The 24,853-nt window shown below is 43.0% G+C and overlaps 1 protein-coding gene across 1 annotated transcript in view; it reads left to right on the forward strand.

The window, feature by feature from the left end:
* Positions 1-24,500, forward strand: part of TMTC1 (transmembrane O-mannosyltransferase targeting cadherins 1) — a 145,088-nt gene extending 120,588 nt beyond the window's left edge. The window contains exons 12-20 of the mRNA XM_032688578.1: positions 636-779; positions 7,616-7,724; positions 12,560-12,662; positions 15,577-15,712; positions 16,428-16,572; positions 16,693-16,830; positions 17,215-17,337; positions 18,492-18,569; positions 19,322-24,500. Of these exons, the coding sequence (XP_032544469.1) occupies positions 636-779; positions 7,616-7,724; positions 12,560-12,662; positions 15,577-15,712; positions 16,428-16,572; positions 16,693-16,830; positions 17,215-17,337; positions 18,492-18,569; positions 19,322-19,462 (1,117 nt within the window). The 3' untranslated portion in view covers positions 19,463-24,500. The remainder of the gene's footprint in view (positions 1-635; positions 780-7,615; positions 7,725-12,559; positions 12,663-15,576; positions 15,713-16,427; positions 16,573-16,692; positions 16,831-17,214; positions 17,338-18,491; positions 18,570-19,321) is intronic.
* The last annotated feature ends 353 nt before the right edge of the window (positions 24,501-24,853 follow it).

The raw sequence follows: 24,853 nt of genomic DNA on the forward strand, positions 1-24,853 counted from the left end.
GTAAAGATCAACAGGTCAAATAAAAGGAGAACTGTACTGAACCAAATGCTACAAGAAGCTTAGAAAATTCATACTGTTAAGCAGTCTTTTTCCAGATTCTTTTACCATTTTGCTTCGTCCTGAAAGCATTGTTCAAGAGCTGATTTCAGGTTTCCTTTTTCACTTTATTATCACTTTTATTGTGGAAAAAATTATTTAAAAAAATCCAGCAAATCAATTTAAACAGAGTTGTGTTGGCTTCTGTATATGTCAAAACATATTTCCATTGGAAACATTTTTTGACAAAGCAGTTCTTGCTTGTTTGAAAAACATTTTGAATGAAAGCATTCAGGCTGCTTTAGTGACTTTGCCTTTTACTTAGAGGGTAAAATAAGCTTTCAAAGCTGCTCAGTGTTCCCTTTTGCCCTGGAGATATATAGGAACTGTAGGAGAAGATCTGATTTGCAATCTCTTTGGGAGTTGAAAAGGTTGCTCAGGATCCCACCCGACCTGCAGCAAATGAAGGGAAAACAGGGTTTTCTAGCAGACATCCTCCCCTTTACTGAGTGCCAAACAGCAGTGGTGGCAGCATTAGTGAACTTGGCTTTATTTGTCTATTAATGAGCGTTGGTAACTTGATATTTCATTTTTCCTAGGCTGTACCCTCGTCACGCAAGTGCTCTCAACAACTTGGGGACGTTGACCAAAGACGTGGTGGAGGCAAAGGACTACTACAGACGGGCCCTTCAGTTAAACCCTCAGCACAATCGAGCTCTCTTCAATCTTGGCAACCTACTCAAGTAAGTTGACTGCAGAACTGGCACCAAGAAAATTCACATTCCCTTTACACACATCACCAAAGTAGTTTTTGCTGCCAACTCATGAAGGAATGGTGATATTCCTTATTGATGTCCAAGAGTGCCAGCACATAGATGAGGCTTAGTCTGGATATCCTTATGCTATCTGCCACATCCCTTCGGGTGCTGTTCACAAGCGTCTTTCAATTGTAGGGAATTCCCTTTTTCCAAATCAAGCATCAAAAATGAGTTGCCTAAACCCAAACAGTCACCTGAGATTCCCATCTTTGTCGAGATATGTAAGCCTTTCCGGTGGAGGAAGTTATATTGTTCAAAGACAGGCATCAGATGCAGAGAGAATAAATAACACAGATCCAACAAATCCCTCTCTGCAAGTTCCCACTTCTCCTCATTAGCTACATGGAAGGTTGTTTAGGCATAAACACCGAACACTGAGATGCTCAGAGCAGCAGAAGGTTCATTCTATTGCACAGCATGTCTGGATTTGAGGGGGAAACTGGTTTGTATCCCTGCACAATTGCTCTGCTGAGCAAGAAAACAAGTTAATCAGATCAGTATTTCACTTGTTGTTATTTAGCGTGTCAGCCATTAGCAAGGAGAATAGCAAACAACCATAATCATGCAAATTCATTTGACTAACCATATCTAAAGACAGAACTTAGATCAGTACAAGAATCTGCTAAGGGTTCAATGAAAAAAAGTAAAATATCTCTATTTAGCAGCAGCAAAAACATCCTTGTTTTTGTGAAGATATAGTATTATTTGCTGACAGAACTGCAGAAATTACAGCTGTAAGAATACATTTTTGCTGATATAAACTGCCCTTATTTTGCTGATAATAGGTCTCTAGTAGATCTTTTAGAGCAGACTGGGCTTTGTGCTGGTTAAACCATGACAGGCTTTAGTGTTGGACTGGTTTTAAAGTGGCACTGTGTTATTAAAACTTACTTGATCTTTCTGGTTCTAAAATGTTGCTTTGACTGTGAGTTTTTATAAAGGATATTAAGTGGGTTGCTGAAGTTCTGACTGGTGTATTCGATAGTGGAGAAATTATCAGAATAATATTACAAGTAAACAATCTTAAATAGAAAATAGGAAAGTGTTTTACTGGAAATAGAAGGAAGGAAAATTATAGAGTCTTATTACAAGAGAAATGAAAGGTCTTTGTATTATTCATCAGATTTGGTTGATTGAAATTAATCTTAGGTGGCAATGGTGTTTAAAAATACATGTTGTCCTTTTAATCCATCATGTTTGTCTTAGTTATTATTCTCTGTTATGTTTTTTTAATATAAAATATTAATACGAAAGAATGTAAGACAGAAGAAGCACCAGGACATCCCATGTCAGTTATGCTTAAATCTGGACTGCCAGTGGGCTCTTATGACCCAGCAGATGGGTAAAAACTGGATTTGTTGCACTGGAAAAGCACAAAGGAGGCACGTGGGAAAAATCTCTTAGAACTGCTGTTTGTTTTCTGTGCAATATGTCATGTGTTTTTCCCAATGTGATAGTTAAGATATTGTGTGTCCTGTTGGATTGTATGTGCTCTGCATCCTTCTGTGGTGCTATATTTTGCAGTATGTTAAATGTGTGTGATGCTTGTGCTAAATTTGTCCAAAGAGCGTGTTAAGGTTCCACCTGCCCTATTCCCACATCCATTTGCTCCCATTTTCTAAACTCTCTTTCGGCTTCCAGTGTCCAGTGCATCTGGACAAAGCAATAGAATTAATTACTGTGGAAACTGGGTGCCCTCATCTCCCTATTTAGCTTTAAAAAACCTGCAGAAAATAGGTAGATTTCATGATGGAGGGATTAGCACATACGTAAAGCAGATACTGTGTGGGCAGATCCCATATGATTGTCTCCCCTAAAATGCTAGCCCAAATCCCTTTGCCAGCACCTTTCCTAGATCATCCATCAGCTTGGCAGAGAGCATCAGCCATGCTGGAGCATGAAGTGACTTGTGAGATGACCAGACACGTACAAGACAGAGATTTCAAGTTCCTCCTTCCTACAACTTTGTCTTTATTCATGTTTCCTACCTTGGCCTCCAAATTATCCTTTCATATATATATATATATATATCTGTATGGCAAGCAGCATTCTGCAGACGCTAAATGCTAGTATAATTAAATAAATGAATAAAATGAAATAAATGAAATAAAACGAAAATCTGCAGAATATTACAGACAGATATTACTTTCTGGCTGTGTTATGAGACATTATGAAGAGTGTTTTGATTTTTAAACATATGTCAGAGAGAAGATAAATAGTCAAGCCATAAAAGCATTTTCTGCCCTCTTTGCAGAGGCTTCAGTCCATGGTACAGCTCAGGAAGAGCCAGACCTTCAACACTTAAGGCATGTCCAGTAACAGCACTGCTTGTGCTGGGGCATGTAATGAAACTTCTGGCATGGGGAATTCCCACTTGAATTCTGCTGAGTTCCTTATACCCACTCCTGCTCATAAGGTGAAAATCTGATGGCAGATATCAGATTTCATCTCCTCTGGAGTACTGAGGAAGGTGAACTCCAGAATTCTGGAAGGATGGGTATGTTATTTCTGTGCGGGAATCTGCCTTTCATTGTTCCATGTAAATAAGCCATTTAAGTGTCCATTGCCTGTGCTTTAAACTTAAGGCAAAAACTGTTTTGATGACAACAGGGTGGAATTTTTAAGTTCTTTTCTGTGGAAGTCGTAGATGATAAAGGATGTTTCCATTTTCTGTTTGCACATAGTGAAGACAGCTATGTGCCAGAAGATGAATGTTCTCAGGAAGCATTGCAGGGTAGTGGCTGAATAAGCCTCTGGTTTTGTTTACATATCCTAAAATAAAGTTGTGTCATCATTTTCTTGCCTTATATAAATATTAGAGAGTAGATAATTCAACAGTGCCAACAGATTTCTTACTTAAAATAGACCCAAAAGATGACCTATCTAAAAGTCAGATATCTCTTTGCTTGCATGATCTGTGATCAGTGACATAGAGCAGCCTGATGCTTTCTTGTGTTTTGAATATTTAACTCCCCTATATAAATTCAGTTTTGTTGGGATACAGATAAATATCATTCAAAATACCTCACAAACTTATAGCCTGTGGATTATTCTGTAAAGGGACAAGAAATAAAATATCATGAACATTTGAAGTAAATATTTATCTCAGCTTTCTGTTGCAGGAAGAATGGACAAGAACTTATTGGCAGTACTATATCAAACCATTACCTAAAGCACTGCAATATTCAGTACAATATTTCTTATGAATAAAGGCCTCAGAACTCTTACGTGCTTTGAGAGCATTACGGCTTCATTTTCAAGGGGAAAGTGAAATGCCTAGAAACAATCTCCACTGAATCTTGAGTTTACCCAAAGGACCGATTCTCTTCTGAATGTAGAGTAACACACAACTTGTCCTGAGTGTTTGCTGTTGTGATCTAGTCCAAGTTTAGCAAACCCATCTATTCTGAGGAAGGAGGACTGTGTGCCCTCTCTGATACAGGCTTCTGGATGTGTGTGAATGTGCTGACACAGATCTGTGTAACTGTCTGAAGATGCTGAAAAACGTCAGATAGATATTACGTGTATTGAGATTTAAGGTATTTTAGCTAGTGAATGTTCCCTCCTTTCATTCAGAGAAGCAAACCAAGTAATAATGTTCAGTGATGCTGCATCTGGCTTTCTGGATGGTCTCTGGTTAGCATAGTCTGTGTGGCATGAAGTACTGTACTTTTCTGTTTACATACACATTGTAGCCTGTTGTTAAAAAACTCCACAAACTCTGGCAGTCAAATTCACAATAGATTAAAAAATAACTTATATTGGAACAGCTCTTTGGAGATCATCTGGAGATCAAGCCAGCTACTCAGAGCAAGTCTGATTGGATCAGGTTGCTCAGGGCTGCATCTAGCTGAATCTTGAACACTTCCAAGGACAGAGATACCACAATCCCTCCATATAACCTATTCTACTGTTTGACCATCCCTGGGGTGAAAAATATTTTTCCTTCTGTCTAATCAGAATGTCCCATGTTCCTGCTCATGTTTTTTGCCTCTTGTCCTGTCACTGTGTACCTCTGAGAAGAGTTTGGCTCTGGCTTTTCTGTGCTGTTTGACCAGGGAGTTGCCAGCAGCACTGAAGTCACTCCTGACCCTTCTCTTCTCTTCTCTTCTCTAGGCTGCACAGATGTGGCTTGCTCAGCCTGTCCTCAACGCAATGGGTGCTCTAGCTCTGACCTTCTTTAGTGGCCCTCTGACTGGCTTTCTCCAGTAACTCCATGCCTTTATTGCAGCTCTGGACAGATGTTGCTTCAGATGTTGTCCCACAAGTATCATGTAAAGTGGAAGGATCACTTCCCTGGACCCACTCTTGGCTTTGTTTGCCATACAGAGTATGTTGTTGGCCCATAGTCAGCTTGTTTTCCAACAGGACCCCATGGGCAGGGATACCTTCCACTAGAACAAGTTGCTCAGGATCCCATCCAAAATGGCCTTGAACATTTCCAGGGATGGGGCATCCTCAGCTTCTCTGGGAAACCTAATCCAGTGCCTCACCACCCTCACAGTAAAGAATTTCTTTCTAACATCCAATCTAAACCTACTCACTTTCAGTTTAAAGCCATTCCCCTTGTACTGTCACTACATCCCATTGCAAAAATTTGTCAGAACAGTTGTGGAACCTTTGTCGAGTTCTGTCTTTCTGGTTTTAATACAGTCTAACTAACTGCACAGAAACCCCCAAATTTTGAAAGTTACAAAGTCCTCTAGAGCAGCTAACTCTTGTTGTTCTCCAGTGCTAATAGCCCTGTGCATCGTCAGACTTTGGCAGGGTGGTTCAACCTGGTGCTTCTCCAACTGTGGGACACTTGCAAAAATATGGAAGAGATAGTCCTAATGGAAAGAGCTGTTCCTTGCTCTCAGCTTGATCATGCTCATTGTAGAGGGGAGGTTGGGAGCTTGAGTAGAAGAGATCTTGTTTATAAGGTGCAAATTTCACTCTCGGAGAGTGCCTTATGAAGCAAGGTAATTGAGGTAAAAATGGGATTAAGTGATCACAGTTGAATTTGTTCTTCTCTCTGTCACAGTGAAGGTATACATTACTTAGGTACTCCTACTCCAGATCCCCAGTTTATGATAAATTAGTGTATTGGACTGTTCTCCAATGCTTTGTGCTCTCCCAAATTGCAGGAGATTTATATAAGCGATGGCCTTGATCCTGCAAAGTGTTGGCCTTGATCCAGGAAAGCACTTCAACTAGTAATTAATTTTCAACTTGCATACATAAAAGTTAAGTGCATGTTTAAGTGCTTGGCCAGAGCACTTGGTATTTTGCAGGCCTAAGCCCTCTGAGAAACTACTAGATCTGCTTTTTTTAATGTAATTCAGTCTGTCACATAAAAAGATGCCATAATCTTTCCCTCTTTACCCCCACTTTAGGGAGACAAACATTGTTCTTGGATCAAATGGAGAAAAAAAAGAGTAATTAAGAGGGCTGCCCCGTGTTCAGAGTGCATGCTTGTGGTTAATGGGGACTTCTACTGCTGCTGAGTGGATCACTTAATCCTTTTATTTCTGTAGCTGGCATTTCCTAAGTTTTTTTGCCAAACATCAATACCTTTATAAAACAGTCATCTGTTTTTGATTTATAAAAATGTGTCATGAAACTCCAGCCAAGGGATCCAAAAGTTTTATAAATTGACAAGCTAGCTAGTCTTTAATTAGTGTAGGAGAAAAGTGGTTCTTTATTTGTTTTTGCTTCATTCGTGTAATTTATGGAACACCACTGGAAGAAGAAAAAGACTAGCACAACTGGTTTTACTTAGCTTAATTCACAAGCAAAATATTCTTCCAGTTACACAACTAGAAAGAGAAAATATCTGCAAAGCCACATATGTTATCAGCTGAAATTTGCACCTTATAAACAAGATCTGGTTACTTGACCATGTCCCTCAGATGAAATCTAAGGGCAAAGCAGCAAGGTGTTCACATATTTTTTGTTTCCCCTGAGCCCTCTGTTTCTTTTTGTAAGCCCTGCTATTCATATTCTTTGTAGACCCTGCACAAGGAAAATGTTGTTTCAGTCCAGCTAAACATCCTTAGATGTTTGTTCAGGAAACCTTCTCATTTATCAAAGGAGAGAAATACAGAGTAATACCGAAGAAGTTGTAGCTCAAATAAATAAACATCCCGAGATTTTTGTTAGGGAAACTATTTCCATTTTCCATGGCAATAAAAGCAGAGCAGTGCTGGGAAAAAAAACAGGCTCATCAGTGTCTCTCAAGTATCTCTGTTCAGAATCCTTAGGATCTGAAGAGCAGACTCCTCTGGCCTAATGATTGACTTGCTAAGGAATTTAACATAGAGATATTTTAGTTTCAATTTAACAAAGTCATAAATGTATCTATAACAGTACTTTTTGTCTAGGAACATGCAGAGACTCTACAGGGTTTTTTTAAAGGAAGTGTTGTGGTGTCTCCAACCTGCCGATGTGAGAGCAGAGTTGTTGAGAGCAAATGTCCTGTTTCCAGGTCATAGTACCTCCATCCTCTTGGCACCTTCCCTTCAGATGCTTATATACATTGATTCATTAAAGCCCATATCCTCCCAGCTCTTGAGAATAACACACGGAAACAGCAATGAGCTGAGGACATGCTGGGTATGCACACTGAGGAGAGGAGACACGAATGAATCATTTAGTCTTTGCTGAAAAGGTCAAGCTGGGGACTTCCATGTCTCTTTAAAGTAGTTATTCAGTGGGATAACCTAAACGTGTGCTTACAGGAATATTCCTTTCTGTTTTTTTCCTCCTTCTCTGTCCTGCAGGTCCCAAGGGAAGAAGGAGGAAGCTGTAATCTTACTGCGGGACTCCATTAAATATGGCCCTGAGTTTGCAGATGCTTACTCAAGCTTGGCCTCACTGCTGGCTGAACAGGTAACAGGCATCACTCGAGCTCTCATGCCTTCTGTGCATGTGTATGCACTGCTGCCACAGCCACAGCACCTCCTGCACATCCCAGTGGAACACCCTTGCCTTGCACACATGTGGTGGCAGGAGTGGGTCCATGGCTCTCTGCAGAGAGCTCCCAGGCTGCTTCACAGATGGCTTTTTCAGCATGGGAGGCAACTCATTCGCAGTGAGTAATTACACCCACATGGTGTGGCTCTGAATTAAATCACTGCTGAAGTTGTGAGTAAATCCCCTCTCTGCAGCTCCCGGTGTCTATGGGCAAAGTCCATTGCACCTTGGATGTTGTGACAGCAGGATAAGTGAGCACTTCCCCCTCAGACACACACACCTCCATAGATAACCTTGAGATTGCATAATAAATCACTTGAAAGCTGGGAAATGTCAGAAACCAGTTGGCCTCTGCAGCCCGAATTCTGCCCCTTGCATGCACCCATCGGGGTACAGCCCTTAATTACCATGGTAGGTGACCACACATAGGGAGTGGGAAGGCTCACTGGGTTTATGTTGCTCTTAATGAGCAATTTCATTTAACCTCATTGTTCATGTGCCTCCAGGCCTTATTTACTGTGCATGGCCCAGGCTGAGCTCTGGAGGCAGGATTACTCATTTCCTTTCAGGCTTGTTCTCTGAGCTCATTACTTGGGCTCTCTCTACTCTCTGTGGTTAGGTAATTTATTTCTTCAACATCCCTGTGAGGTGAAATATTGTCCCCATAGAGGAAAAGAGAAGTTGAGGCACAAAATCCTTGAGTTCAGAAGAAACCAGGAAGCATGGATGCCCATGTTGAGACCACCAAGCCCTGCAGCAGCAGATGAGGGATGCTGTGCTTTGGGCATTGCGCCCATGGACTGTGGCCACGAACAGTGGGCAACAAGGGCAGATGACAAGGTCCCCCTAACTGCACAGCTCCAGCACACCCCTGCAGAACCTTTTGGAAACTGATTTTTTTTCTCCTTCAATTTTCAGATCTAACTGTTCCACAGCATGGTATGCTAAAGCTTTCTTAAAAGGTTGCCAAATGTAAATACAGACAAAGGAAAACAGTATCATCTTTTGCTGTTTTCCATTGATCTGGTTAGTGAAATCTTCTCTCTGTAAGGGAAGTATATAAATTTCAGTGGAGGTCTTGTTCTGGTTTAGCCTTCTTTAATGATGTAGACTCTCTGCAAAACTCACCTATGATATATGTGGATTACTGAAAGATATTATGTTTTATTTTCCCTTTTAAGTGAATTCCAAATATTATCAGTATTATCTGCATGGATCTAGAAATATAGTCTATGAATTGAAAGACGAGCCTTGTTGAATGGGAACCGTGTTTTGAATAAGCCTATCAATGAATAGTCTCCTGCAAGTATAGGAAATGAATCCTCTGCAGTAATACCTGGTTTTAATATTAATTGAAATTATTAATTAGAACCATCGATTGTAAGGTCAGCAGAGCAATAAAACCATTATAGAGTCCTGAGACCTTCTGCCCAAAGCAAGTGCCATTAGTAAGTCCAGCAATTATTCATCTCTCTTGCGTATAGATTGTTCATCCTCTTGTGACTTGAGTAAGTGGTAGGGAAAAAAGATAGTAAAATTTCCTCAGCAAACAGCAATTTTCTGCAGACTTTTAGCACCTTCTCATGTTAAGCCACAGCAAATGACTGTGCACCTCCTGCCTTGCTCACCCGTCCTAGTGACCACAGTAGGTTCTGCCCTACAAATGCATGCTGCTGCCTGTGGCTGTGAGCTGCAGAATCTTACCCTCCAGGGGTACAGGCAAAAGTTTTGGCATCTTCAGCCCAAAAGATAATGGCAGGAACCCATTTTTCAGTTTTGAGTTTTCCTCTTTGCGCAAGCAATAGTCTTGAAAATGGCTAAAAGTTACAAACCTGATTTTTTTTGTCTACTTGTGGCCCAGAGCCTGTCTCACAGCTGTAGGGCTTTCGGTGAAATAGTGCCAGGGTTGCCTTGACTGGTCCCACACAGCACATTCCCCATCTTAAAGGAGATGAATCTGAAATAGGGCTTTATGGTTTGTTTCCTTCTACACCTGTAAAGAATGCTGCAAAGAGAAATGTCTCGTGTGCCAGAGAATTAACCTGTAACTTGGTGTAATTGCCCTCTGCTCTCCTTGATAACTGATTCTGAAGGCAGAGCTGACATGGAAGAACTGCTGCATTGTATAAAAGAGTTTGGCTTGTTTGTGTCTTTTATAAATGCTTGCTCTTCTGACTGCTCTTTCTGCTGGGAATCGTAACTCAGTTGCAACATATTGTGGTTTTCCTTGTTTTCCATGATCACTGCAGTGGTGCTGATAACAGAAATCAAACATTTTTGCTGGTTGTTTTTACAACATTCCTGTGACACTAGTTCTTCAGGATTTACTCTGATGCACTTGAACAGCACCTTAGTCCCAGCTCTTGCACTTTCATCCACCATTTCGTGCTACTTGGTGACTCTTTTCAGGTCCTGGTTTCAACTGATTTTCTGTGTGTGTTTCTTAGAAAAAGAAACTTTTTAACCCAGAGAGCTTTCTCAGTCATAACCAGGCTGAAAAACTGAGCTATATGAAAACCAGACTTAAAACCCTGGAGCTCAACTGAAAGATTCTCATATGCATAATTTTTTTAATATCATAAAAATCTCATACATTTTATAAGCCAATCTTCTGAATTTCGTGAGGTTGACAAATGTTTCATGAAGGTCTGGGAGTGGAATTATTAAGTGTTAATGAGAATCAAGCCTTGATGAACTTAGAGCATTTCTCCTAAGAAGAGGAGAGGTTGTAAGGGGGGAAAGCTCTGGCACAAGAAGCTGGTTCCACCCTTCCCGCTTTCTGACTGTGCTTAATGCAAACAGTTTGTGAGAGAAATCATCCCAGACTGGGCACTGAGCCCAAGGCGTGCAGGGTCAGGATGTGAGGTGCCAAAAAAGCAATGCAACCGTGCTGAAAGTGCTAAAAGTGCTCAGTATTGGTGAATGTGAATGTTTTGACGTGGAACACTGCTAATCCAGTTTAACACAGCCCTTCCTTGTGGGTTTATGATCGGTAAATAAAATGAACAAACGGACATGCGTGCACTCAAAGCCTCATTTCTTGGCTGAAAATTAAAATCAGAGGAAAAGAAACTAATACATAAATTCTAGAAAATATGCTCAAAAATTTGCTCTTCATTTTAGTCAATTCTGACGATCGTTACACTTCTCCTGACTCTGCAGGACAATGTTGTCAAAGTCATGTCAGTATATCCAAAATGTCCAAACTTAAGCACTTTTTTAGAAACATTATTCTGTGTTTTATTGCACACTATCTTTTTTGCTGGCTGACCTTTATCATGTAAATGTGAAAGGACTTAGCTGTGGCAAACTCTGTGATTCTGTGATCAAGTCATACTCTTCCTATACTCTTCCAATTAATTCCAGCTCTTCAGTTCTGAAACAGGAGGTGAGAAAAGAGTCCTCACATTAAGCAGCTGTAGAGCCAAAAGCTCCTGTCAGGTACACCCTTTAAATTCAGAGAAAGCCCAGGAGGCTCCGCTGTTTGCAGGACTCAAGGAGAGTCTATAGCTGGGAATAGACCAACCTCATATTTCGGTGTGGATTCAGCTCCTGAGCAGGAATTCTGCACTGGGAGCTCCAGGTTCTCCTCAGCAGAGACCCGCTTGGCTGATTTTACTTGGGAGCATTGTCGGGAGGCTGTGGAGTTTGTTGCTGTAGGGCTGTGCTGCTCCACGGAAGGGGAAGAATTGAAAAAAGCATCTTTGGTGCTGGAGGCTTGCCTGCCACCCCTCTGCACTGTGCTTGTCTCTGCTGTTCACAGCCTCCTTCCATAAATACACCTGACAGCAAAGCTCTGAGAGTAGGGGGAAAGGCAGACTGCAGTAACCCGTTTTAGAGAGCATGCAGGTGGTGGGCACGCACTGTCTGACTAGAGGGAAATGGAAATCTTATTAAGTTGCTATTTGATCCAAACAAGACTCCCTGTTTTTGTTTCAGGACTGGGCTACCTGTAGCTCAGGCTAGATAGAGCCCAGCCAGTGGGATGCTTTCTGTAGATGGGGTGTTCCCAAAGAAAGATGTGTATTTTCTAGAAATGCTCAGCACCAACAAACATCCTTGAAATCTGTGCAAAATGTAAAGGGTCAGTGCATCTGGGAATCAGCAAGGTGGCATGTGCCATCAGTCCCGGTAAACTACACCTCAGACATTGACAAGGCTTCATTTTAATCTGAATCTGCCAGATTTTCCTCACTCTTTCATTGCCCTCCACCTTCTCCATCTTCCTTTATTCCCCTGTACTTGCTCCCTGCCCCCCAGCTGTCACACACACCCCCCAAGCTTTCATTCCTTCTGTCTTCCCCACTGCTTAGAGAATGAACAGCAGAGCTCCTGAGGGGAAAAGTTAGCCAGTGAGATGCTCATTAAACAAATAAATCAAAAGACATCACCTCCCAGATGACAGATATTCCTCAACAGAACAAACACAATCCCTGGCTCTGTGTTTTTCCTGGCCGGGTGTATGCCCAGCTGGGGGGGGGGGGCTCACTGATGTTGCACAGGAGCCACCTTTTCACAGGTAGCTACAATTGCAAAGGTAGGGGGGAAAGCTGTTTGCATTGCTCTGGGGTACCAGAGGGCAGCTGTATCACACCCATGCCGTGGGGTAAAATTTTGCCTTCCTAGAAGGTGGGTTGAGCTGGTGGCCTGAGCTCCCCGTGCAGTGAGGGAGTTGTCACAGACTGCAGGTGTGCAGCAAATGGTGCTGACAGCCTTTCTGCCATGGCTAAGAAATCTCCTTCTCTTTTAAGGAACGGCTTAAGGAAGCAGAGGAAGTCTATAAGGCTGGCATAGAGAATTGTCCAGAGAGCTCTGATCTGCATAACAACTACGGGGTTTTCTTGGTTGATACAGGTAAGTGAGAAGGAGCAAGGGATTTTCCCCTCTCTACCTTCTTTGCTTTGATTTATTGTATTCAGCAGTACACATCTAAAAGGGTGTCAAAAGCTTCCAAGTAATAGATGTGCCTCCACAGTAGCTTGGAAATAAGTATCCCTGTGCTGCTGAGATGGCACAGCATAATGAAATTTGTAATCAGAGCAGGCACTGTGTGGCAGTGGCATCCAGCCTGGCTGTCTCCTTCGGTGTTTCTCACCATCTTCGAATAGGCACTTGTCCTCTTCAGTGAGAGCTGGGCAGCACCCTGACAGTACTGCCATTTCTTCAGGAAGGCATGGCCACATCAAGCCAAATCACAGGCACACAAATGGATCATGACAGTCTTTGGGACATGTGCAGCCCTACTTGGTGACGAAGCAGCTCTTTGACTGTAAGGGTTGAATGCCATTGCTATAAAAATGAACATGGCTTTTAAACAACAATCATCTGTGAAAAGAAAACCTTATATACTGTGGGGTGAACTGATTTTTCAAGAGCTCTATAATGGCATCCTTTATCTTCTGGGCTCCTGGTTGCCATCCAACTTCCTTGGCACTTTATGGCATTCACATAACACCAACAAAAATGTCACTGTACTTGCCACCTTTTATTGACAGATTTATAAGCAAGGGCAAGTTTGACAAATGACTGGTGGAAACAGACTACTGTCTCACTTTGGTCCCTCCAGAAAGGGGCCAGGAAGTGAAGAAATAGTGTAGACTTAAACTGTGTGGTTACTACCTGTTCTACCCCTTTCACACTGTGTCCAGCTCCGCGGTGCTTGGGAAGAAAGGATGATGGTGTCTGTCAGTCTGCAGCTGGCTGTTCTACCTCTGAACTGATGCTTAGCCATCACTCTTCTGTAGTACCCGTGTGAAACAAATACAGAACCAAAACGAGTATTCATAATCCAAAAAGGCATCGTGGCATTAGCAACAGAGGTTGAGGTTCTGAATTTGTGCCCTGGCAAAATTCAAGCTTGCAAATAATAAAAATTCCGAGTAATTTCACTCTGATGTTGTACTCATCTTTGCTTGCCAACCACGATAAACTGTCCCATTCCTGCCAAAATTTGTGATTCAAATGTAGTGCAGAGCACTTTCTGGTTTTTGCACTTGTGTACTCTGCCAAAGTCAAAACTAACATTTCCTGGTTTACTCCTACGCTTTCCTACACACAGACAACAGGGGAAAAAAATCCCACTGACTTTTGATACTTCAGGCATGATGTGTCAATAACCCTCCTAGAGACGTGACAAGGCATGAAGGAAGTGGCTGGTAGTGAGCCCGTCACAGGCTGCACTCTTCCCCAGTGGCACAGGGAGATGCTGTGAAGCACCACACCAATTAACTTGCAGGATTTTGTGCAACAAGCCTCCAGCAAGTGTCAGCTCTGGGGAGCCACACATCTAGACAGCTCTGCAGTGGTCACAGACACTTGATGTGTCTCCCTTAATGATGCACATTACCCCTGTGTGCTGAGCAGACCGAGGTGTGTGCCCAGCTGCTTCCCAGGGAATTTTGTAGATATAATTTTCAGAAACATCTGCTTGCTCAGTGGTGGGGAAAGATTGAGGCTGCTGCTGGATGTTTTCAAAAAGTCATACCTTGAACGGTACATTGTCAGCCTTGGGTGAATCTTAAGCACTTCTAAATCTCCCTACAGATGTTCTTCCTCTCTGCTGTAAAGAAGATGCTGAGAAGTGTCCATGTGACTTTGAAGTTGCATAGATGGTCTCAGAAAAACAAACTAGATCTGAAAAGCTACGAAAATAAAATCCTCACAGCAGCATATGTACAATGCCCCAACATGCACAGGCTGTTTTTGAGATCTGCTTTCCAGCTAGAAATCGCATTAAATACATTGTGAAGTGATTTGGTTTAAAAAAAAGCCAACACTCAAAAGCTTTGTTTGTGAACAAAGCTCCATGAGTATTGGTTTCCATCAGATTACCTGGTCTGGAGTTTGCAAACCAATTAAATGAGCCCTGGGTTTAAATGCATTGCTGAGATGCTGAAACTTTATACTTTTACCGTTTTTTAGCTAAACACAAGTATGATACTAAAACCAGAACTTTGGGCTTTGGGCTAGTGGTCTCTCACCGTTCTTTTTGCATTGTATTTTGTTGTGGTGCTCAGTGATGTCATGGGCTGCAGGACCTTGCACCGGTAGACGTTTTCACACAGCGAAGCAGTGCCACCCAATGGCTCCTCTGCAGCACAGAGATGGTGCCTATGTGCTCCAAAATAGGCACCTGAACACCTCTGGTCTGGGATTTATTGCCCCCAGGTGGGAATTATCTGGTCACTGGCAGCTACTCCCAGTCTTGTTGAGCAATGCACAGAGACTGAGCTGGAGCTCACAGCAACACAGCAGAGGTGGAGGGAATAGTCTCTTTTTGGAAGGAGCTGAAAGCATTTGCAGCTCTGGTGGTGGTGTGGGAAATGCTGGGTGGCTTATTCTCTGTTCACTGCTACCTGTCTCTCCAGCGGGCCTGGTGGAAGAATGCTCTACCAGGAGATGGCACACGTGCCCCAGCCCCTTCTCTGGGGTGGGCTCTGTCCTTAGCACAGTGGGTACATCCCCCCTGCAGCATGGTCAGAGGGTGCTTTCAGTCAGGAGTCATCTTCTGGTGACTGTACCCTTGACTTGCAAAACCACATCCCTAGAAAATCTGTTTCTCGGGATCATCTCTGAATATTGCAGTCTGAATCTTAGTTTGGACAGCAGTTTTTCTTACACTTAGTTTCAAAAGGCTAAGGCAGGATTTCTTTCTCAAAATGTTTCCCATGCAGAAATAGGTGAATGAAAACTCAGAGCATTACTGTGTGCTAAATTAGTGACAGGATTTTTCTGATGCACCAGTTTAATAAGCTGTTCTCCTCTCCAGGGTCTCCCGAGCGAGCCATGTCCCACTACAGGCAGGCCATCCGCCTGAGCCCCGCTCACCACGTGGCCATGGTGAACCTGGGCAGGCTTCACCGCTCCCTGGGGCAGAACAAAGAGGCTGAGGTGTGGTACAAGAGGTAAGGATTTGGGATGGGAGACAGAGGTTTTCCTTCTCCCCCCATATGGCTGTCTCTGCTAAAGAGTTTCTGAGAGCATGTTTGGGGTTTCCTCTCTTCATTCTCTCTCTGTTTGAAACTAGATTTGGCTATTTTTGAGGAGTGCTTACAGAGGCAGCCTGGCCTCAGGCAGTGTTCACTTTCCTGGACCATTCCCAAGCCCCCAGGATTGACACATTGCTGCTTTTGGCTGGGGGATGCTCTAACAATAAAGTTGGAGGTTTTTCAGGGGCATGAGCAGGTTGTGAGCACAACTGCTACCCTGCTGGAAGCTACTCTGTGGGTGTTGCACCAGTAACAGCCATAAACGCTGCTCAGCCCAGCACCAAACCCTTGGCTCCATCAGGAACTCTGGCTCTTCCCAGCAATGTGCCTCCTTTTTATCATATAGATTTACGCTCTCAGTCCCCAGGTTCCACCACCATCAGCCATCTCCACCACCCCCCCCCCCCCCCCGGTTGCATGCTCATGTGCACTTTGGAGGTGGCCCTTTCCCCTTCTCAAGTGACCACAGGGATTGCTGCTGTGTCCCTTCCTGGGACCTTAAATTTGTCCTTCCCAGGTTGGGATGAGCAGAGCGCAGAGCTTCGCTTCTCCATCCCAGCCCAAACAACACCTCGCTCTTCCACTTTGATCCCCACACCACCTGGAAGCATCTCTTTTTCCCAAATTCCAGGGCCCTGAAGGTATCCCGGAAGGCCGAAATCCTGTCCCCGCTGGGGGCTCTGTACTACAACACGGGGCGCTACGAGGAAGCGCTGCAGGTTTACAGAGAGGCGGCATCGCTGCAGCCTTCGAACAGAGAGATCCGACTGGCGCTGGTGAGTGTGGGGCCAGGGCAGGGCTGCAAAAGGGGAGCACCAGCCACGGGGTGCAGCATCATGTGTTAGCTGAGTGTTGAGCTTTTTAAGATCACGATCCTTTATAATGTGTCGCCGTAGGCTCAGGTTTTAGCAATGATGGGGCGGACGAAGGAAGCCGAAAAGATGATGAACCATATACTCAGTGAGGACGTGGAATGTCTGGAGTGCTACCGCCTTCTGTCAGCCATCTACAGCAAGCAGGAGCACTATGCCAAGGTACCATGGCCATGGGGTACCCTTGTCCCTAGGACTTGCACACAGAGGTCGAATTTTACACTCCATGTCTCCAGAGACACGTCACGTGTCTTAGTGCACATCCAGTAGATTATTTTTTCACTAAAACCTTCTGTGTATCTATGTGCTGGCACTGAGGCTTAGCGGTGTAGTTTTCTTATCGCTCACAGCTCCTGCTGCTGTGAGCCCCACTGCCCATCAGCCCCAGGCATATAAAAACATCATTTCCACATATGTTAACGATGTGGGGCAAACAAGGGAAGGAGGAAGAAGACTCTTATGCTGGGATTCCTCGGTGGTGAGGAGAGAATGAGATGTGGAAAGGCACTGAATATGGTAACGCAGTGTCTTCTTGCTTTTTCACAGGCACTTGAAGCTATAGAAAAAGCGCTTCAGCTAAAACCAAAGGATCCAAAAGTCATATCAGAGCTTTTTTTCACAAAAGGAAACCAGCTAAGAGAACAGAACCTCCTTGACAAGGCTTTTGAGGTATGACTGCTCTAAGACCTATGGATAGTTTTGTAAAAGATAGAGTTAGCTCATTGCATTTAATACTTGCCGATGCATACACCTTGGCTATTGACTGTAGGAGCTCAGAGTTCACTGGTACAGGGCCAGCTAACTTTACCAGACTTAATTGCACCTTTTTTCCTCATTCCTGTATGGAAATACAGCTCCCTGCTCTGGGATGTGTAAGTACAGAGTTGTGGTGGGGTTATGGAGGAGCCTTTTCTCATTGATCAGACCCTTAATCGATCCAGCCCCAGCCCCTTTTGCTGTCTATGACCAACTCCATGTGACTCAACTGGAAGCTTGGGGACCTGTGAGTACTCACCATGCTGTTAAATCTTATCTCATTAACTATCAGCTGAGAGATGGGCCTTAACTGTGGAACAGGAAGTTTGGTAACTCAGAAGTTAAGTTAGCATTACATAATAGTACAGAAGCAACCTGGTCAAGTGGAAGGTGTCCCTGCCCGTGGCAGGGGAGCTTTAAGATGATCTTTAAGGTTCCTTCCAACCCAAACCATTCTATTATTCTCTTATTCAGAGAATATTAGGACAGTTCTGAATAGTCTCAATATCCTAGAGATAGATCCTCGTTTGAATCCCTTCCTGTTGTGACACTGTAAAAACAGTGCTGTTTGACAGTGTCTAGAAGGTTCTTGCTACTTCTCCCGCAGTGGCAGAAGTAATGTCACTGCCCTCAGGTCCTTGTGAAAGCTCCATGCAAGTGGCTGTACCATAGTCTGCTGCCAGCTCCAAATTAAAGCCTTGCAGATAAAGAGCAACCACATGGCTTGTGGTTGGCAGGCATTGTGGTTGTCATCACCCAAGGAAATGACCCTGATGTGGGGGAGACCCCAGTGATGCAAGGGGCAGGGAGAGAGCAGCAGGTACAGCTCCCCACACAGTGCTGTTGGCAGGAAAAACCCGTGAGATGAACTCAGCCGTGAAGCAGTAAATTATATTGCCTCTGCTGTAAAGAAACTGAAATTCAGTTTGTGCATTTTATATGAGAAGAATTTGAAATTACATTTTAAATGGCTTCAGGAGAGGAAACTTTGTTTCTCTTTCCCCTCCAGCACTGGTTTTGTTTGAAGAGTCAGACTCTTAACCTAAAAATGTTTCATGTTTATGTAGAGCTATAAACGGGCTGTGGAGCTCAACCCAGACCAAGCACAGGCCTGGATGAATATGGGAGGCATCGAGCACATCAAGGTATGATAATTTTGCTTTTCCTTAAGCTGTCAAGTGCAGAGACTACTACTCAGGACAGAAAGCTAGATTGGTTTCAGACTGCCAAGAGTTGCATGTTTGTGAACAGCGAGTGTCCCCGACATTTTTTATCCAAAAAGGAGGAAAGTTTCTCCACACTAACTAGGATTTCCCAACCAGGCTGCTCGTTAATATGCATCCTGTAATGTAAATCTCACATTTTAGAAGGGCAGGCTGCAAGGAACAACTTGCCCATCTCTAAAGCTTTCCTGCTTCAGTTGTTGACCTACCTGAGAAAAATGTCACCATGAGTCAACTTTTAATGTTTCTCTCTCCCTAATTAATTTAATAAAGTTGTCTAATGCAGAATACTGGCATAAAATTATGGAAATAGACAGCCTGCCCTGTGGTTGCTTATTTTTTTGAATACTTTAGCATATCATTATGATTTGGGTCTTAAGGAGTCACATTGTGTGATGTCCTTAAGCTATCTTGTTGCTGGGTAAAATTAAGTCTCCTGGTACAACATAACAGAAAAATGTAAATCTCCTTCTTGCCGTGTGTGTTTCATCAAGTTTAAGCTAACAAACAGCACTCAGTGATCTATTTCATAATGAAGAAGTATTCTCCTAAACCTAACAGTGTCAAGTTTTATAAACCCTGTTTCCCCTGTATTATGGTCCTCACCTTCCCCTAGAAATGAATCTTCTGTGTCAGGGAATGCAAATGAGATCTGTCACTCATTTTCTTTGTAGGGGAGCTACGTTACTGCCCGTGACTACTATGAGAAAGCCTTACAGCTGGTTCCAAACAGCAAGCTGCTGAAGGAGAATCTGGCCAAACTGGATCGCTTGGAGAAACGGTTTCAGGAAGTCCAGGAAAAAGACCAAACATAGCGTCCAGTCACCAGTGGAAAGACACTTGTGCCCCTTGGAGAAGAGTATGGTGGAAGCCTGTTGCTCAGAGTGATACTGGAGGAACTTTGATAGGACTCAGAGTTATGGAAGGCAGATTTTGAGTGCATGCTTATGTTTGACCAAAGTTACAGGAGACACTCGACTCCTGTGGGACATGCTGGAGAATTAATGAATACCTTCCTTTAATCAAGATTTATGTTTAGGCTGAACCCATTTTAATCACACTGGGAGTGTGGGTGGGACATGTACCTTCAATATCTTGGTTATCACTGGGGAAACCATGGAGACAAAGCACTCATCCATTGCAGCAGGGGTGAAGTAGCACCTCCTCTTACTCAACACAGGCTCACCTTGTCCATGTAGGGTACTACTGATGGACTTCATTGCAAGTGCTGCCAGGTCCTGCTGCAGACAGGAAAGATGGTCATAATGGTCACATAAAAAGGTTCCAAGGGGTTAATGCTGAGGAAATGGTGGCCACTTTTATAGCTCTAAATGAGACTTGAAAAATATCCTATAGAAAGGGAAACTATCTAAATATCACCCTGGAAGGATGATTCCACAAGTAGGGCAAATGATCCTTTGAGGGAAAATCTAACCTGAATGTTCTACTCATTAATTTTGTAGTAAATCAGGTTCATGATAACAGTTTTGTCAAATATCATGTGGCTTTACCCTTTGCCCTCTGCCTCCAGGCAAATAGTTATTACTCTGAAAAAAAATGGAAACATCTAGGAAGCTCTAGGATTATTTATCCTCCTGCTCAGTCCCCGGTATGAAAAACAAACAACATATCAGATCAATACAGGAGGTAAAGTAAAGCCACAGAGAGATTAGGGAAGATTTCCTAGCCTGGAAAGGTACTAAGGAGGCTCTTCTATGGGTGTGCAGGGACAAAACCCACTTATCATGGTGATAACGCTGACAAAACACTTTGTCAAAGTGTTCTCACCCCCTCCCCTGAGAGATACAGAAAATGACCTATAACCAATCAATCATAAATCTATATTTTTAAATACTGAAGTGGGAAAACAAATTCTCTTCAAAACTGGGGCTTATATTGTTGAGCTTTATTTATTTAACTTATAATAATCAAATAATTAATATATTTTCTCTGTTTTATATGAATTGGGCAATATCCTTCACAGCTGGCCACATGGCTGGGCATCGTGACTTGTATTGTCTGAAGTTATTAAAACGCAGTACCACCGAGGCGTGCTCGAATAATTCCATCTAATGATTCCAAGGTAAATGACTGCAGAGCACATTGGACCACACTGTCCCTGCAATAACAGCACTTCTGCTGCTTCCACCAGGGTTTGTACCAGTTCGCAGAAAGTGTTAGTGGGATTGTGCTTGGTGCCTTTGGGTTTGGACATCAGGGTAGGTCATCAGTTTGTTCCTCTTGCAGCAGGAAACTGCTGTAAAAGTTGTTTTGTTTGAGCTTGACTGTGGCCAGTCCCTGCAGAAAAGCAGCCCAGGATTTGGCATTATTAGTAAAGGACAGTTGAGATTAGGTATGCCATGCCTTAAAACACATCTGTCAGGAAAAGCCTGTGTGGCAGGTACCCATGTGGTGCCTGGATTTAACTGGTGCTGGCCATGGCACCTCAGCAAGCTCCAGATTCACTCAGTGTGATGGGACAGATGTGCTGGTGGCTTCACTGCTTTAATTTTAAAAGCTTGGTGTCTAGCTGCCACTGGTGGTCAAATTACTGACAAGTTATTGATGTGACTCCAGCTGTGTTTGGAGCTCAGAGGGAGTCCAGACTGACTGCCCTGCCAGGGCTTGAGGCAAGGAGACCAGCCAGTGCCTACAGCTGGGCAGAGGTGGGAGGGAGAGACCACTGTGGGAGAAGAGGCAGTAACATGTTTCTGGGCTCTCTCCCACCAAACCAGCTTTCCAGGGGATCAGCTGCAACCAGAATAAGCAAGTCTTTTGCTGGCAAATTTTCTCTTCTGCCCCAGCCCAAGCAGCCTACTTTGCTTTGCATGGCCAAGGGCAGGTTTGAGCTCCTGGAGCTGAGTCAGCAACCCTCCCTTGTCTTTTCACACAACTTTTGTGGCCGTGAACTTGCTGAACTGATGTCCCTGCAGGTCCCCAGTGCAGGTGCTCTGCTGGATACCGTGCACAAAGTAGGTTTGCACAGCCCTGGGCTACCAGGATGTCCAGGAGGAGATGGGGTCACTCATTGCGAGGCTGTTGCCAGTTCTTTACTGGGATATTCGGAGATACCTGGACCATAAAGCTTTCTGCCTCTCCCCAAGGTGAGCCTGCCTTCAGGGCAGCTTCCCCAAAGCGCCCTGATCCCAGGCTGACCAGCTGCTTGCAGTTCCACCACGTGGCAGTGAGTTTGGGGGCTGGCAGAGCAGTGTTTGGTGCAGCCCCAAACAGCGGTATCATGCAAAGCCCCCCCTGCAGCATCTGCAGAGTGCTCCAACAGCCAGCCAAAGCATGGGGGATAGGGGTGGGGGGAGATATGCCTCCTTGAAAAATGCGTATCAACTATAAGCTTTGCCTCATAAAGATATATTAAATAAATACTGTATATTCTACAAGCCTCACTGCAGTGTGTGGCTTTAAAATTGTGGCCAATGAAACATATTTTTTCAAATACAGAAGAAGTTGTATTTTTTATAGCAATGCTTTGTGAGAGGGAAGACTTAGTTTTATGTTTTTAACTTCAGCTTAAATATTAGTTTGTCTTTCCTGAGAGACCTGGTAGAAATTATTGTCTCCTTCTTGTCCTAGAACCCGATCAAAGCCATCTTGACCTCTTAAAACTGGTGCATGTATAGAAGTATAGTATAACTTTGGGTGCCCCTCTCCCAGATCCCGGAGAAGGATTACCGTTTGTGCAACACTGTTTTACTTGCAGAATAACGGAGAAAAATGAGACCATCCTCCCAGTAAGGGAGGTGGTTTGGTTGGAAAGCATGGCATGTGTTCATCCACTTGCCTGAATTAGACAGATAACAGATCCACAGACTTTAATCCCAGGTGGACCAGTTTTTATATGCTGAAAGGGTGACTCTCCACGATTTGGAGCTGGGTTTATGGTAGTTATGGAGAGAGGAGGGCTCACTAATGAACCCTACTTTCTTGAACCAGCACTTTATACCCCATCTATGCAGGATGACAGTCTGCAAACTGGCAGCATATTTGGAGAATGGCACAGACCGTGAGCTACCAAAGCAGCTAAACCCTTGTGAAGTTCTGAGCTGACTCCCTGTCTTGTTGGTGCCCGTGCTGAAACGCTGTGTTTGTTCAGGGCATTAATCATGTGAAAGGTTTATTGCAGTCAAAGAAGAATAATGGAGTATGATATGAAATGGGTTACCTCCACCAAAATGGAATGCTATTGTGAAAGATAAATGGAGCGACTTACCTTGTGATAAACTGTATGTTATCTTAATTAATCACAGGAAATGTCCTCTTCCTCTAGCATTGCACAGCTTCTAAAATAATGAGTTATAAATACATTGTTTTCTGCCAAGTCCAGTGCTCAGCATGGTTAGCAGAGATTGCAAATTAATAAATGGCTGAAGCTCTGCCTGGTGGGGGAGAGTTCATGCTCTCTGCAAGTTGCATTGGCTAAACCTCAGTGCTCACCAATATTAAAGCAGAGAATTAATGGAAAGCTGGTTAGACAGGACTCTCATGTACTCACTGTGCATTTTAATTCTAAATAAGAAATATAATAATTGTGTTGCTTTTTCCTTTCTCCATGAATAATATTTGCAGCTGATGGATTTTATTTTATTTCTCATTTGAATTCCAACATTCTTTGCTTCCATCCCTTTTCTGTCCCCCAGGATAAATTATGCAGTGGGGGGGTATTTTCTCTCTCTCATAGAATCCTTGTACTAGATTTTCCAACAAATGTATAGGCAATTTGTTTTGGCCAAACAGTAAGTGAATGCAGCAGTGCAAATGGCCTTCATTCCAGAGATCTTGATGAGGACAGGGGGCTGTGCATGCATATAGGTGGAAAGAAGTATAAGTAAAAAAAAAAATTCAAAATGAAGAGCCTAACTTGCAGGGGAGCCTGGATACCCCTAAAATTATCTGAAAACTTTGAAAGCTTCTCAGCAGTTATAGAAGCCAGGCCAGATATGGTGTACAATATTTGGTGAAAGAAGATAATTGTCATTCTGATTTAATAATTCGGCAATTCAGAATATCGTTATATGGTCTTTTGCCCCACTTGTCCTCCAATTCAGTGAAACAGTTGGTGTATGCTTAAATCTCCTCAATCTTTTTGTGATTAAGTTTACCAAATGCTCAATTTCTGTCTTTCATATATGCAATTATGCACAATCTTTGGACAAAATTATCCCTTAGAGGGTTTTTTCCCCCAACCTTCAGTCTCTTGCAGCAAAATGCACCATTTTGCTTTCATGTGTATTTAAACCCAGCAGCAAAAAAAAAAAAAGAAAAAAAAAAGAAAAAAGAAAAGAAAAAGGAAAAAAAAGCGCTTGGCATTCACTAGTGTTTTATGGTGGCAAAATTGCTTCAGGTAACCTTGATAACTTTGTGCAAAAGTTCATTGCCATGCTTGTACTGACTTGCTGAAAATTTTTTCTTCTGGAAAATACCCCCAGTGGTATCCTCTGTAAAAGTTATGGCTTCTACAACTGTATTACTGTATAAATCTCTGCCTGAAGTGGATGTCACTCTGTGTGTTCCTCTCATGCAGGAGTCGTTTGCATTGCCTGCTGTTCATACGGTTCTTATTTCTGTATCTAATTTTTTTAAAATTAGTCGTACATATCTTTAAAAAAAAAAAAAGAAAAACAAAAATAAGAAAGCAGCCCATGGAATAGAAATATTTTAAAAATAAATTCTCACTTAGCAGCAGCTGGATGTATGTCAGCGATACAGGAATTTGCAAAGTCTTTGCTTTTTTCACTGTGGGATTAATGGCTAGATTTCACATAAAGGAGTTATGCTCAAAGTCTTTGCAAAAGAAAATGTATGTAAATGTCTATTTTATATAAAAAGTAAGAAAAGTAAGTGCTGTGCTTGGTTTTGTTCTCTTTCTTTAGGACCAACCATGAACAAATTCTTCTGGAGGTGGAAGGGCCAGAGTTTCTTACTCCACTTACATTTTACTGCCTCTGGAGTCCCAGTTATTGGTCATATAGGAGCAACTGTGCAGCACGTGTATTTGAGTGTGGGCATATAAAAATATTGGAGGAGGCATTTTTTTGGAGCCTGAGAATGAGAAAAGATGTGGGCTGGTGCTTACATGGTCTTGATGGTTGGACATGTTATTCTGACATAAGCTCTTCATGTCAGGCTTTATGCCTCTGTCAGGAGTGTGTCAAACAAGTCTAAAGAGTGTGAAGAGAAAAAAAAAGAAATTG

This window comes from Chiroxiphia lanceolata, chromosome 5 (genome assembly GCF_009829145.1).
Source record: "Chiroxiphia lanceolata isolate bChiLan1 chromosome 5, bChiLan1.pri, whole genome shotgun sequence".
In the NCBI taxonomy this organism is placed as follows: Eukaryota; Metazoa; Chordata; class Aves; order Passeriformes; family Pipridae; genus Chiroxiphia; species Chiroxiphia lanceolata.